Consider the following 16,379-nt stretch of genomic DNA (forward strand, 5'->3'; position numbering starts at 1 on the left):
AGCCTCAACAGCTCTGCATCTTCCCCAACCCCAGATTCCTGATTAAAGGGACCTACTGGGGCCCCAGTAATATATTCCTGGGAATTCACAGAAGCACTTAAGACCACTACCTGCAGTGCAGAATGACTTGGATCAGAGGAGGTTTTACACTCTGAAGGAGATCTGGATGGAAAAATTCTGACACTGCTTTCATGGCATGTCCCAGAACAAGGGAAGGCAAGGGATCAGAAAAAATTCATGAAATGAGCAATGTGCCTTATCTGGAAAGAAACTTGGGGAACCAAGGGAAGTTAAATAGAAACTTAAAAGGAAAGCAAAACTCAAGGTATGGGATTGTGAGAAGCAGTTAATTGAGATAGCCCAATAGTAATACAACTACAGTAAGCATAGGCCAGGTCTCTCAATACCCTTTTGTTATCCTTATTCTAGGTGGATAGGGAGCCTAGGACTTGGGTTTGGTATAGTTGTGGTTGAGATAATCAGTGGACTTAATATGTTTTGAAACCTAATATTCGTCAGTGATACAAGATTGGCTGTGTTATAGGATCTTATTGTTGGGACTTTAAAAAAAAATTATCCTAACGTAAGAATCATGGGAAAATAACCTTGATCTGGACCTCAGTTCCTCATCTGTAAAATGAGGTAGTTGGACTTGTCGGCCTTTAAGCTCCCTTCTACTCTAAATTTATGGTCCTGTAAAGGATCTGGTAAAGAAGTACAGTTCAAGTATCAGAGCTTGGATAAAGGATGCCCTTGGCCACTTTGTCTGATCTCCATTGCAGGCTAGAGCTCAGTGTGTTGGTGACCCACAATTACTACTGTCCCTCCAGATATGCCATCATGTGTCTTTTTGTGGACTCTAAGAACATTGTTGGTTAATGCTAATTAACCAGTGTTAATTATAAGAACATTGTGCATTAATGTGCTACTTTTACTTAAAATAATAAGATAATAAATGTCTGCTTTTTTGTGCTGGAGTTGAGTCCCTACTTTTTGTTAGAATGCAATCCTGGACGGCAGATGCTATTTTCACATATTATGTAGGAGAGGGGTTGAATGTCTTAACATTAAATCCTAGATATGGTCAACACAATTTCATAAAAGCAAAGCTTATTACAATGATAAGCCTCTATAGTATTTTTTAGTAGTAAAACTATTTTCAGAGCCCAATAAAATGGGAATAAACATATTGTACATAGATTATACAAAAGCCCCAATGTACTATACATAATTATATCACATAAAACTGCAACTCTGTTGTACCATAAATTTGACATATCTAAAACTGTATGCTATCTATACCAAATATTAATTGAACACTTAATTAACAATTTTCCTTGCTGCCTTAGTATTAAAAAGCCTTTGGGGGATAAATTAGATGGCCCACCTTAAAAAAAAAAAAAAAAAGATCTACTCATGGAAATTTGAACTGATGTTTTTTTTTCTCTCAATACATTTCCCTGTAGCAAGCAGAAGCATTCAAAACCATTCCATTGACCTTAGAGCTGCACTCAAAGCTGGGATCATTCTTTTCAAAAATAGCCACTGCAGCATATAAATATTTGAAGGCTTTACAAAGAACATTAGTTGTGAGGGCTGTGATGTTAGGAGTTCCTTGAATTTGGTACAATTCATTTTCTTTTCTTTGTCACCTCTGCCCTCTTCCCAAAAAATCAAGCTCAGGGACATCTCTGATTGTGAAAGAATGATTTTGGGGGGTTAATGTGGAGAGGAGGGGAGGAAGGGAAGGGCAGGCAATAGGTCACTGAAGCTATCCTAGGACAGTAGAATAGAACTTTGTGATAGAAAGCTGTGGTTGATATTAGAACTTGGGCTCCAGGAGCATTGAGATCAGCTAAATCAAGGATAGCTTGTACAGGGTGACCAGAAAGGCTTTTTGGTTTGCTTTTTACTGGTCCTAGCAGTGGGCATTTATAGGAAAGCTAAACAGGTTCTCAGAATTCCAGTTGACTTAAGTTGCAGGTTTTCCAAGGTCTGTGAAGGTTATTGGTGTCATGGAGGTTTGTGAGTGTTGGGTCGTAGGTAACCTTATAGTTTAGGAGATGGAGCTTTAATCTTGGATGGTTGGTCACAAGAGCAAGGCAGAGTCTCAGTCCTAGAGAAACTGGAGTATGGAACAGGTTGCCAAGAAAAGCACTTTGGCATGAGGAGGTGGGGTGGAGAGGAATAAGAAAGAGACACAGCTGTTGGAATTTGAGTAGAGAGTAGAGGTCAGTCCTAGAGAGGCCATTTGCTAGAACCAAAGTATAAAATCAGAGCAAAGGTCATAGATTTACAGATTTAAACCTAGATAGGCCCTTTGACAACCCCTCACTTTAGAAATGAGGAAACTGAGGACCAAAGAGATTGTTATGCCACACCAGGCCCACTTTAACATATGGATTCATTGGTTCTTTGTGTAGTCACTGCCTAATAGCCCACACTGGTTCCAAGGTTGGAGTTTGAGGCGTTAAGTCTACAAATGGTTGGTCAGGTGCCGCCAGCTGGTGGATTCAGGGGGTGTATAGCCAGGGCAGTCACTTTAGTTGACAGTAAAGGTGAAGGTAGAGATGTAAGTGGAATAAATGAATGTAAAAGAAGGTAGGAAAAATAGACTTACCACTTTCTAGCATTTTGAAGCTGTGATTCCAGTGCCCAACATAGGATATAGTGCCTTGCACATAGTAGATGCATAATATTCAATTAGACTGATAAAGGTGAAAGTACTTTATAGTTTTGTATGTTCTAGGACTGAAAAAAAAGTCATTGAATTTGGTGATAAAGAGACTATGAGGAGGCCATTTTCCTTTGGGGAAAGTCATTTGAGCAGAGTGGTAGAGATAGTCCATGGAAAGAGGTAGTGGGGTCAAGGGAATTTTTTTTAAATGAATAAGAAGATCTGCAACTATGATTAGGACAAGGAACCAGTAGAGAGGAAGAGATTGAAGATTCATGGAGAGAGAAAGGATGATTGATGCAACAAGGTCATGGAGGAGAGATAGCATCAAGGACAGGTGAAGGGGTTGGCAATTGATCAGTAATATACAATATCTGCATTATGACAGGATCATAGATTTGCAGCTGGAATGGGACCTCAGAGGTCATCAAGACAAACCTACTTATTTAACAGATGAGGAACCTGAGTAGGAGAAGTTAAATTGTTTGCCCACTGTTGTACATCTAAGTAAGTATTTGAGGTGGATTTTGAACCCAAATCTTTCTGTCTTTCAAGTCCAGTGCCCTATTCACTACCCCGAGCTATTTATTAAATATTTATAGCTTCATCTGCCCAGTATGTGTCTTTATGAATATGTGAGGATATTTCTAGTTGATTTTGGGGAAGATTTTTGGTAAAGCATGTGACCTATTTAGTTGAAAGAGTTTCTTCTGGAATAGGAAAGAAAGTTTAACACCAGGCATCAAATTCTTTGATGTTACATTTGAACACTGCTGTGTAAAAGAAATAGGATAAAACTGGACCATTATACAACCATGTTTCACTTTTTCACTCTGATAGTGAATGTGTCCGACAGGGTATAATCACTTCTGGATGATTGGCAAGGCTAATTGGAATGGCCTTGGAACTTGATGAGTTCATCAGCTTAACTTTTCTAACCATTAAGTCCCCAGGCCTTCTGATGGTATCATACTTTTATGAGATTGATTATCTTCTGGAGGTTAGAGTACGTTCTATACGATAAAGAACAAATATACTTATTGCTATTCATAATAAAGCCACATAATTAATGATGCATAATATGTAGACCAAAGGATGCTGGCCAAAATCTTGTCAGCAGTAGAGGTTGAGTACCAAACTGTCACTTTCTGTTCTCATTGGTTTTCTCACTTTTCTTCTGGAAGACGTTATTGAGGCTAAATAGAGTTACAGTACTTTCTGAGCAGCCCCTAAGTCGAAGGAGAAGCTTAACTTCTTTACTCAGTGATGTTCTTTGATGATCTGGGCACATGGTTGATTAACTTCTTGTTGGAAAGTGTCATCCAAAAAGTCTCCATAGCCTAGGACTGTGCCCTTAGAAAATAGAATGTCTGTGAGGAACGTCAGCCTAGGGCAGATGGTGAATAGGAAGCTATATATTTAATTATATGTAGCTATGTGGTGCCGTGAATAAAGCACTTGGCCCAGAGCCAGCAAAACATGAGTTCAAATCCAGCCTCAGACACTTATTAGCTATATCACCTCGGGCAGGTCACTTAACCTCTGTTTCCCTCAGTTTCGTCAACTATAAAATGCAGATAATAATAGCATCTACCTTGAAGGGTTGATGTGAGGATCAAATGAGATAGTATTTTTAAAGTGCTTAGCAAGTGTTTGGTGCACAGTAGACACTATATAAATACTATCATTATTATTAGTAATAATACTTTTTAAAATTAATGTACTGTAAGCTTAGATAACAAAGACTTATTAACCAGTGAGGTTACCTTGGGGATCCAGAGCACCTCATCACATCCGAAGACCTTAAAGTATAATCTATTTTCTGACATGCAGGTCAACTAAAGAGGGCCAATTTAAGGCCCTTGAAGATGAATAGCAGAGTCAAAATTTGACAAGATGCTGAAAAATGTGCTTGGACTTGTGCACACTACAACACATAGCATTGCTGCAAAATCAGAAAGGTTTTAGAGCCAGAGGAGATCTCAGAAAGAGCAGCAGCAGCAGCAGTGCTTTAGGCATTGCCTTAATAGAGGTGCTTCCAACATCATAAATGAAACTCCCTCTGTAGACAGTAGGGAGTCTGCCAAATTTGATTATATGGACATTGTAACTGGTAGAGAAATTGTATTAAAAGCAAAAATTAGGAATGTGCTGACAGGGGCCTTGGGCAATTCCTGAAATTACCCCAATTACCAGCTGATCAATTAGCCACTTTAAAAACTTTCTCTGATAAATGCTTAAATTTATGGAAAGTGAGTTAGAGCCCTTTCTGAAGCAACAAAGAGTAATAGATTTACTTAACCTCAATAATGAGACCATTGAACTTAGGTTTGGTGAAATATTTGCTGATGATACATGGAATATATATATATTACTGCTTAATTTTCTTTGGAAAAGTTGATTACTGCATTTTGAATTTGACATGTTCTCTCTTTCTCTCTCTCTATACACACACACACACACACACACACACACACACACATATATATACACATACATATATGTATATCATTTTCTTCCCAATTACATGTTAAAACAGTTTTTAACATTTATTTTTAAGTTTTGAGTTTCAAATTCTATCCTTCATTCCTTTCTGTCCCCCCTTCCCGAGTTGGTAAGTAATCAGTTGTGAGGTATACATGTGCAATCATGTAAAACATTTCCATATTAGTCATTTTGTACAAGAACTCGAATAAAAGAAAAATTGAAAGTGAAAAATTGAATGTTTCACTCTCTTCAAACAATATCAGTTCTTTCTCTAGAGGCAGAGAGTATGATTCATCATTAGTTGTTTGGGGTTATCTTAGATCATTGTATTGCTGAGAATAGCCAAATCATTCGTAGTTCTTCATTGAATAATATTGCTGTTAGTGTGTACAGTGTTCTCCTGGTTCTGTTCACTTCACTATATGTCAGTTCATGTAAGTCTTCGCGGGTTTTTCTGAAATCATCCTGCTTGTCATTTCTTATAGTACAATAGTATTCCATGACAGTCATACCACAGCTTGTTTAGCCATTCCCCAATTGATGGGTATCCCTTCAATTTCTAATTCTTAGCCCCCACCAAAAGAGCTGCTATAAATATTTTTGTACAAATAGGTCCCTTCCCCCTCCCCACTTTTTTGATGTCTTTGGGATATAGACCCAGCAGCGGTATTGGTATGTTCTTTAGCAGTAACCCTGAATTCGCAAAGCAAATTTGTTAAGGCACAGCTAGACAATGGGCAGGAGGATTAATTTCTCTATGATAGTCTAAATGTGCCTGGTATCTTAAGGTTAGGGACTGGACTTAATCACTCCATTGGAATAGGGAACTCCCAGCTAAGGAAACTCTGTCTATCGGGGCAGGTCAGTACATTCTCCACAATTTAATAGTCTTATAAAGTTGTCTATTGCTCTGAGATGTGAAGTGACTGGTTCAGGGTAACACTGTCCATATGTGTCATACGCAGGATTCAAACCTAGGTTTTCTTGGCTTTGAGGCCAGTTCTCTAGCCATAAAACCCTGTTGCCTTTTTTTTTTTTTTTTAACTAACTTAAAATAAAAGGAATGGGGAGAAAAGTCTTTAATTAAAATATATTGAGAGTCTAGGGGTGGGGAGAGCAAAGGAAGGGAACAAGCATTTACTAAGCACCTACCATGTGTCGGGCACTGTGCTAAACATTTTTACAGATGGTATCTTATTTGATCCTCACAACAACTCTATGAGCTAGGTGCTATTATGATCCCCATTTTATAGTTGAGGAAGTTGAGGCAGAAGTAGGTTGAATGACTTGTCCAGGGTTGTACCTGAGGCCAGATTTGAACTTGAGTGTTCCTGACTACAGGCCCAGCCCTCTTTCCGTTGTACAGTCTGGATGCCTGTGGAAAATGATATAGTCTTTCTCTGTCTATCCCTCTCCCCCCCCCCTTTTTTAATTATGTTTATACACATGTATCTGAAAGTGAGTTCAATTTGTTTGGTATCTGATAAACCTAAGGATTCAAATGGAGAAATTTAAGTTAGAATATGTAAAATTGGGGGAAAGAGATTGAGTCTAGGGGTCAATTTTCATGGGAATGTTCAGTTTGTGGATGAATAACAAAGTCTAGTATTTTGTGAACGTTTTCCATGGGAAGGGAAGACAAGAAGCTCAGGGTTTTAGATGTGAACATGAAGAATGTTAAAGAAATATATGAACTCCATGGACTAGCAACTTGAACCTTGTGGAATCCTATACATGGATACATGTATCCACAGAAACATTGATTAAAGCAGGGAAAACTTTTTCTGAATTAATGCAAAGTCTGAAATATGTTATTTAAAAAAAATGTTTTTGAACTCTGTGTACTGTCATTAAGATTACATCCCATTGGAGTCCCCGACTTGAAATGAAGTAGGCTTGACTTCAGATTTAACTTTTGTCATTTATTAACTCAGTGACCAATGAAAATAAAATCACTTAATCTTTCTGAGCCTTGGCTTTCTTATCTGTAAAATGGGGATATCTTTCTAGTCTCTACCTTCAGGTTGATTATGAGACTAAGATGAGATGTTTTGTATAGCACTTTTCGAAATTGAAAGGGCTATGCAAATATTCATTGTTGTGTTGTCATTGTGTTCATGTTGTTTCTTGATTATCTTAGTGATGTGAAAGGAATGTGACAACTAGGGAGATATGAAAAACTTTAACTTAGTAAAATGTAGAATTGTAGGGTTTGGGCACTTTTAAAAAATTTTTTTTAGCAGTGTGTAGATTGTGTCTTAAAGTTTTCCTCTTTTTTTTGACTTCAAAAAAGCAAATTCTCATCCAAAGAAATTTTTCCCCATGAGTCTTACAGAATAAGCATTTATCAAAAATCAACAACATTTATTAAGTGAGTACTGTTTTCCATCTCCTTTGCTAGGAGCTGAGGATACAAATTTTAAAAATGATGCTGTCCCAGTGGGATAGAACTTGTTCACTTAAATAAATTCACAATATATTTAAATTTATACGTATGTGTATATAATTAAGTAAATATGCATGTGCATGTATGTATGGATGTGTATACACATCCATACATATACACAGTGATGGGAGGGAGATATTAACAAGAGAGTCTGAAAGGGGTAGCCCTTGTTCATCCTTCATTCTTGAAGACTTGAGCTTACATTTGAAGGAAAGGAGAGCATCCCAGGTATTGGAGGATGGTTAGATTGGAAGACAGCCCATGCAAAGTCACAGAGATGGGAGATGGCAGGTTCTGTATGGTGAATGGCAAGTGATCTGGTTTGACTAGAGTAAAGAGTGAGTAAGATGAAGAAATGTGTAACTTCCTGGAGCCAGACTGTGAAAAGCTTTAAGTGTTCAACAGAGAAGTTTTTATTTTCTCTTATATGCAATAGGTAAGAGTTACAGTAGCTTCTTAAGGAATAACATGGAATATCAATTTGGAAGCTGTGTGGATTGGAGAGGAATGGGATGTGTGTGTGTAGAGGAGATGGAGATGCTCCATGTTCATCATTTCTCAGAATATTGCTCTTTCTTTGCCAAACTTTTATATTTTTTCCCATTTCTCCACTTCCTTTCTGGACTTTAAAATCATTTTAAAAAAAGCTGACACTTGCCACGAGCTCACGTGATTTATGTGAGATCATTTTGAAAGCTGTAAAATAATATTAAAAACTATATTAATACTTAAAACATTATATGATTTTATCGGTGTTGGACGCTTCTGTTATTGACATAGATTCCATTCTCCCCAGTGCTACTATATGAATTGTGACTTCTGAAATCTATTGACATTTAACCAAGTTTCTGGTGATGAACCTCTCACATGCTATTCATCGTTGAGTCCATAGTGAAGGCCTTTCCACCTTCCCAGGATCAGGCAAAGCTTGTGCTCTCTTTCTACCTGTCTGATTACTCCTCAGTCTTTCTTTGCTGGATCTTTGTCCAAGCCATGCTTGCTAATGGATATCTCCCAGGACTCTGTTCTCTGGTCTCTTCTCCCTCTATGCTGTTTTGCTTGGTGATCTTGTCAGCTCCCATGGATTTAATTATCATCTCTATGCTGATGATTGATTCTCAGATTTACTTGTCCAAGCCTAATGTCTTTCCTGCCTTCCAGGTTTGAATGTCCAATTGTTTATTGGATATTTTCAAATGGATATCCCAAGCATATCTTATACTCAGCACGTCCGTAACTGAGCCCGTCTTTCCCTCCAAACTCTTTTCTCTTTTCAACTTTCCCATAGAAGCAAAGGTATAGTATGGGAGCCAGTTCAAGCGGTTAAATCCTGTTCATGGAAATGGGCAAATGCTTTAAATCATGGCTTAATTTGATGATTATTGATTGTCTGGACCTAAGAAAGTAATAGAGAAAATATCAGTAGAAAATATAAGTAATGCATATTGGACTCAAAAGGGTGTTCTGTGTACTTTTTTTGGGGGGGGGGATTGTTAAAGATTTACCAGCGTGCCCAAGTGAAAGGACACCACCGTCCTCCTGGTTACCCAGGCTCATAATCTAGGTGTCATCCTGGAATCCTCACTCTTATCCTCCTGTATACAGTCTGTCACCAAGTGCTGTTGATTTTACTTTCATAACATCTTTGGCATTATGTGCCCCCTTCTCTCCTCTGATGCTACCATTCTGGTATAGGCCCTCATTGCCTCATGTCAGGACTACAATCTCCTTGCCTTAAATCTCTCTGCCCCTGCCCCCGTCCTCTACTCAGCTCTCAAATTGATCTCCCTGAAGTGCAGGCCTGACCATATCACTTTCTACCTCTCCCTATTCAATAAACTCCAGTGGCTCACTCTGTCACCTCCAGGATCAAATACAAATCCTCTGCTTGTCTTGTAAAGCCATTTATAACTTGACTCTCTCCTACCTTATTGGTTTTGTTACACTTTATATCACCCCCTCCCCCTTGTACTGTGAAATCCAGGGACACTGGCTTCTTTTCTGTTCCTTGAACAAAACATTCCATCTCCTGACTTTCATCCTGACTGTGGCTGTTTTCACTGGTTGTCCCTCATGCCTGGAATGCTCTCTCTCCTCATCTAGGCTTCCTGGCCTCCTTTAAGTCACTGCTAGCATATCACTTTCTATAAGAAGACTTTACCAATATCTCTTAGTGCTAGTGCCTTCCCTCTGTTGATTACCTACAATTTATATATCCTGTGTATATCTCTTATTCGCACTTACTTACACTTGTCTCCCCCATATGACTGTGAGCTCCCTCTGAGAGCACAGTATTTAGCATTGAATGATACATAAAAGGTGCTTAATAAATGCTTGTTGACTGATTTGATGAGCTTTTCAGATGTCAGGGTCATTTTTGTGCCAAGATGGCATTTTAGAGTAGAATTTTAATGAAAAAATAATGATGATAATTACTCATAATGAAGTAGACCTTGATCCCAACATTGCTAAATAGACCTTTAAGTCTGTTCATCTATTCTTACAACATTGAAAGTTTTCTGTTTTTTCATATAGACTGAGACTTTCTTTTAATGGGGATTTGCTCCTTTTGTGTAGTTCTGTGTCGTATCGGTTTTCTTGTCTTATACAGGATGTCCCAAAAGTCTTAGTGCAGCTTTAAGCTAATTGATATTTAAGCTATTAAGGCTCAAAACTTCACTAAGATTTCTGGGACATCTTGTACTTAGTTTTTACACTCTTTGATGGCTTGGATCCCATCTTCTAGCAGAGTATATAAAAATATTAGATCTAGAGGCAGATCATTTGAGCTGAATTTCTAGTTCACTATTCACTACAGCATACAGCAAATAAGTGACTTATCCTTTCGAGGCCTCAGTTCTCTCATCTGTAAAATGAGGGTGTTGGAATATATGATTCTCAGGGCAACTAGGTGGCGCAGTGGATAGAGCACCAGCCTTCAGGTCAGGAATATATGATTCTCAAGCCCCATTAGCTCTAAATCCATACAAATTAATAATATTATATAGAAACCAGTTGTTATTTAGGTGACCTTGTAACATCTAGAACAGTGCTATTAATGATGATGATGACAATGACAACAGAGTATTTTGGGGACAGGTCTATGATTTCATTCATCTAAGGAGTCAGTTACAACACTGTCTCAACCAGTACAGATCAACAACTGCTCTGTAATTTAGTCTTTGAGAGTTGCATGGGGAGTTTAAGGAACATGCATAGGGTCCCATTGTCTCTATGGGTCAAAGCAGTCCTTGAATCTAGTCTTCTGACTCAAAACCAACTCTTTATCTGCTGGGCTATTCCATTTCTCCTAATAATAATAGCTGAAATTTATTTAGCATTTTGCTTTGCTTTCATCCTCATTTGGTCCTTATGAAGTAGATACTCTAATAATACCCCATTTTGCGGATGAGGAATCAGGCTTAGAAGTTTTTGGTTTTTCTGAGATGATTGTAAAACTTACAGAGGCAGTATAATATGATGTAAAGTAATTTAGAATTGATTTTTCTCTTTGACAGTGGGAATACTTTGGGAAATGCAGACCTTTAATTAGTAACAGAGACCGTCCTCAATTTGTAGACACACCTGACTTGTATCCTCAGGTGGGAATGGACATCCTAGGCTTGCTACTGTTAGGGGTTTGCCTGCCACCCATATCCCTCTTGTGTCTGTACTCTGCCCTGGGCCTTTGGCTACCTCTACTTCACCTTCAAAGTCTTAGTCTTTGCTTTTCAGTTTTCTCTGGGAGTGAGCAGTGTGCTGAGAGGGGATGCAAAGGGAAAACCTTGGCAGGTCAGCCAGCTGATAGGTTCTCCATTTGTCTTTTACCCTCTACTCCTGACCACCCATTAGGAAGGAGAGGATTTTGCTTGTTCCTCATTGCCTCCCCCTTCTCTTTTCCCCTTAAACCCTTTTTAGATTTTTCACAACTCTTCTTTCCTTGTATTATCCCTCCATCCCCAAAGTGTTTGTCTTTCATTTTGGGGCAGAGCCCAGATAAAGACTGAATATACATCTCAAACATCCTCATTTGGAACTCAGAATTACATTTTCCCATTGAAGCACTATTATTCAATCATTGAATTAATACACACTGCTTTATTAGTGCTGTTCTTCAGGTAAATAATGAGTTAAACAGCCTTTTACTGGTTGGCCTGGAAAGCTAATCACTGCATATAACATTGTTTCTGTGGGGGAAAATGTGTTTTGAGTTCCAAACAACCAATGTGAAAATCAACTTTTACAACACAACCCATTTTATAATTTATAGAAGGCCAGTACCTACAATATGCTAAAATCTTCTACTAATCAAAATAAGTATAGGTAATGTAATGTGTACCTGAATTAAATTTGTGTGAAATTTTAACTGTACTTAATGCTTTAAGTGAAATAACTCGCTGAGACCTGCCACATATCCATATATATCACATAAACCACAAAAACCACGGTGCTTTCAGTTACTTAAATTCCTATCAGAATTTTACTAAGTAAAGACAGCCTTGGGCCAATGTGGGCTAAAAAAAAATGTGGCTACGTATTGGTGACTGAAAGAGCATGTACTGGAGATTTGATTTCTAAGCCAATTTAGGATATTAAGAACACTAGATGAGAAAGAATAAAGGTGAGAACAAAAAAAAAGGCTGCTTGTTTACTAATTTTAAGGAGAATTTCGCCGCAAGCATCATAAATGCAGTATGATTCATAAAGTTAGAAATCAAATTATCGCTATGGCACAATATAAAGTATATTTTAGAAAAGTATATATTTAATTGGAAAAATTAGACTTTTAGTTTTATTTATTGCAGTCATATTTCTAAATTAAGGTAATTATGTTATTTTTGTGGAACCAGTTTGAGTTTGTGTAGGTACTGCTTTTCTCATAGAAGATTTTCATCTCTTTTGTCAATGTACACAGTAGAATGAGAGAAACTCTCCATAACCAAATGTTTTAGATGGCTAATACAATCTCTAAAAGTAAATGTTAAAAGTGTCTCCTTCCTACTATTGAAAAATAAGTTTGTGGTGGTGATTAATGCAAGGTTTATTAGAGTATGAGAGATGTTTTTGTTTCTCCTATGATTCCACTTGAGTTTCAATAAGCATTTTACTTGAAATGTTCAGTAGTTAGAAGAATCCTGAATGTGTAGTATTTAGCTCTTACTAGACAAGTGGGATTTGTTCCTTCCATTCCAGTTATCAAAAAGATTAACCCTTTGCCCTCAAATTTCTAATTGTAGCCATTGAGAAACAAAGGAGTTGTTTGTACAAGATAGAAGAGAAATGAGTTCTTTTTTTTTTCCCAAGTGGAATGTTACTTAGTTGAAGGGGGTTACGATTATTACACACATTTTATCTTGTATTTCAGGCACCAATACAGGCAACTGGTGAAATCACATTATGCAAGACTGGATTTCCTGAAGATGTTTACAGTGCAGTCTTATCGAGGGGTGTGCATGAAGGACAACCTCTTCTCAATGGTATCATTTGAAAAGAAATATTTCTTTTTTTTCTGTTCTGTGCTTTTTGCAACAAATTGGTCATTTAAAAAAATCCCTAAATCCTTTCTGCTGTAGTAACCAATATGAATTCTTCAGTCACTATAATGAGACTGTAGGGGCCATATTCTACCTTTATCATAAGTTCATTAGTCTCTTATAGTAGATAATTGGAAGGTTTCTGTACTCTTGATAATATTCTTTCATATATCCTCCATTTTGATTTGCAATACAAGTCTTCCTTTGAACTGTTTACTATTTTATTTTCTGATAATCTAGTTATCACTGTTTTAAGGCATATCAGCCTGATGGTAGGATGATCAGAACTTGGGTTGGCTTCACAGGGTCAAGGAGAAGACTTTGAGTCAAAGACTTGCAGGTATAGGGAGAAGTGAGATTCATTGAAAGGACACACAGGAACAAGTTGCTGCAGCTCCATGAACTAGTGGATACAACTACAGTGAGACCCAAATATCACCAAAAAGTTATGTATCACCCTGGATCCCATACTCCCCATTACTGAGCATATGGTGGCAGGAAGGACAACTGCCTCAAATTCTGAGTGACTTTGGGTCTTCTGGGACAGGATAATCATCTATCCCAAAAGAAAACTGGATGAAAAATATTCTGACACTGCCATTATCGCAATGCAAGGACCTTTAAGGGGAAGATAGGGAACTAGCAGAATCTTGTGAAAGGAGCAACATGATTTATGATATTTCTGCAAAGGAGCATCAGAGCCATATGATACTAATTTCTATTAAGTAGAGAAGAACAGAACTCCAGGCATGAGTATGTGACTATCTTTTTTTCCCTCTTAAATCTGAAGCTGTGATTTCGTCAGTGTCAGGAACTCTTGGTATAGAAACGCTTTCCATATGTGGATTAGCAACTCTTCCCCTATAATTTATTGTCTATGAAAGTTGATTGAGATACTGCAAGGTTGAGTGATTTGCTCATGGTCATACCACTCTATGTTTCAGAGGCAGGTCTTGAATCCTTGTCTTTTGATTCCAAGGTTAGCTTCTAACATGTAAGCACTTAAATAGAATTAATACAGTGATAGAAGTGGTATCCTCCCAAGCCCAACACTTGATGGCATGCAATTATTGCCTATTGGGAGAGCATAGATAGGTAAACTTGTGGGTTTGGGGTTGGTTTGTCTTTTTTTTGTTTGTTTGTTTTGGCAAGATAACTACATTACTCACAAATGTCCAGAGTATACTTATTTTAGCTAATTTAGATTGGGCCCTTTTCCCTAGAGAGGTGAAGAGGGTATATAGATAGGTAGTGTGACTGGCAATGCCAAGCTTTTTCTTCTTTCTTTACTTGATGACTGCCTGCTAGCCAGGTCATGGGCTTCAATTAGAAGCAATATTCTTGGACCATTTTAATATTTTCTGCCCTCTCTTGCTTATCTTTCTTTAAGCAATGCCGGGGTCTGCTATGGAAAGACCCAAGTTTGTTCTAAGTCAAAAGTCACCTACTAGAGACGAAAAGGCTCCTTCCAGGCTGTTACCTGAGAATGCACTAGGGAATAGTGATGTGGTCATTTCCTGAGAGGTCATTATCATAAGCAGACTGTGTAATTACTCATATGCCCAGTTCAAAGAGGTGGCCCTCAAAGAAGGAATACTTTATATTACTTCAAGTATAGAGTGCTCATGGTATAAGCCCAACCCATATCAGTGTATTCCATATAACCTTTAATAGAAAGGTTTATCTAAATTGTGTATGAGGATCATAATATTCTGGCCTCTACTGAGACTACTCAGGCAGCATATTGGACCAAAAGAGCAGGGTAGAAGGGGCCCATTTTCTACTATTTGGGAAGCAGAGGTTGTCTGCAGAGCCCCCACAGGAGGTGGGGTTACCATGAGTACCATGAGAGCCACTAGCTATCTAATTTTCATTGTAAGATAGAGGGCATAATGACTCATTGAGAACCATGAGCATGGTTAGGAGGTACTTCGGGGTTTTTGTCATTGAATACATCAACCATGAGTGGGTCAGGTAAAAGTTAATTATAGGGCTTGATAGAATTCCTTTGGAGTCGGCGGCTAGGCCAAAATCACTGAATAGGCATTCATTAGTCACTCTCACTGACTGTATCTACATCCTCCCTCTTCCTCAATCCTCCTGGGGAAAGCATCTTAGTCTAAACATCCTGGATCACAGGGAATGAAGATTGCCAAGTATTTTGTTCAGGCTTTTGGTTTTTGTTTTTAAATTCATTTGAGCAAAGTTCCACTTCATATGCCGAATCAAAAACTAAACTTTTCCTGGAAGATGAAGTAGTTCTTAAACTATTCATGTTAATACACAGCATTGTAAAAGTGAGCTACTTAATGAAAAAAAAAGCCCGTCATCAACTTTGAATAGAGTTGAAATGTAGATTCATGGTTTAACTACTTGCGTACAGTGTAAGAGTTCATAGAAATTGTTAGTTAATTTATTGAGTTGTGGCACTAATGATTTTGAATATAGAATCATATCATATCTAATTATCCAATTCATATCTAATTATGTATTCAATTCAGTTTTAGTTTTCCCTGTAAATCCTAGAAAAAAAAATACTTAAATCTGAAGTGTAACTAGGTACCTTAAATGAACAGATGATGTTTTTCCTTCAAATTTAACTGCAGGGGGATGGGACTTCAGTTAATGATGGTTTTTTTTTTCATAGACCTATTTATTATAAAAAATACGAGTCATTGAAGCTTGAAAGAAAAGAGATTTGGTTAGTGTAGTTTGATCTAAACTTGAATTGCCTGTCAATGGTGAAAATCTTTAAGACTCCTTTATAAGATTGCTTTTATAAAATTCTGTGGCAACCAGAACTAATTAGATTTTCACAGGGGCTCTGCCGTATGCCCTTATTTGAAGTTTTGTGCTTGTGTGTGTGTGTGTGTGTGTGTATGTGTATGTATATGTATGTGTGTTTAGAATTGACACATCTGAGTATTTAACTACTTAAAGATACCCTAGATTGTGAGAAGTTTCAAAATATAAGACTTTTCCTCCTCACCTCTCAACCACTGTGGCACAAATAATTGTTTTATCTCCCTTTTTACAGTAGGAATCAGTGTGATATTTAGTACAGTAGAAAGCCCCACAACCCTAGTTCTGGCCCTCATACTTCTCACTTAGCCTCACGTGTCTCCTTCACATAGCAGCCAAAGTGATTCAAGGCCTCTACCTCAGTCAGTCCTCTACCCAGTGAACTTCAGAGGCTTCCGTTTACCTACATTGACATTTCAAGCTCTTCACAATC

At 37.7% G+C, this 16,379-nt stretch overlaps 1 protein-coding gene across 1 annotated transcript in view; it reads left to right on the plus strand.

The window, feature by feature from the left end:
- Window positions 1-16,379, plus strand: part of LOC114031933 (cadherin-2) — a 251,301-nt gene that overhangs the window by 16,195 nt on the left and 218,727 nt on the right. Inside the window, exon 2 of the mRNA XM_027847151.1 lies at window positions 12,976-13,087. Within this exon, the coding sequence (XP_027702952.1) occupies window positions 12,976-13,087 (112 nt within the window). The remainder of the gene's footprint in view (window positions 1-12,975; window positions 13,088-16,379) is intronic.

This window comes from Vombatus ursinus, unplaced genomic scaffold (assembly GCF_900497805.2).
Source record: "Vombatus ursinus unplaced genomic scaffold, bare-nosed wombat genome assembly UNPS02015255.1, whole genome shotgun sequence".
Taxonomy (NCBI): Eukaryota; Metazoa; Chordata; class Mammalia; order Diprotodontia; family Vombatidae; genus Vombatus; species Vombatus ursinus.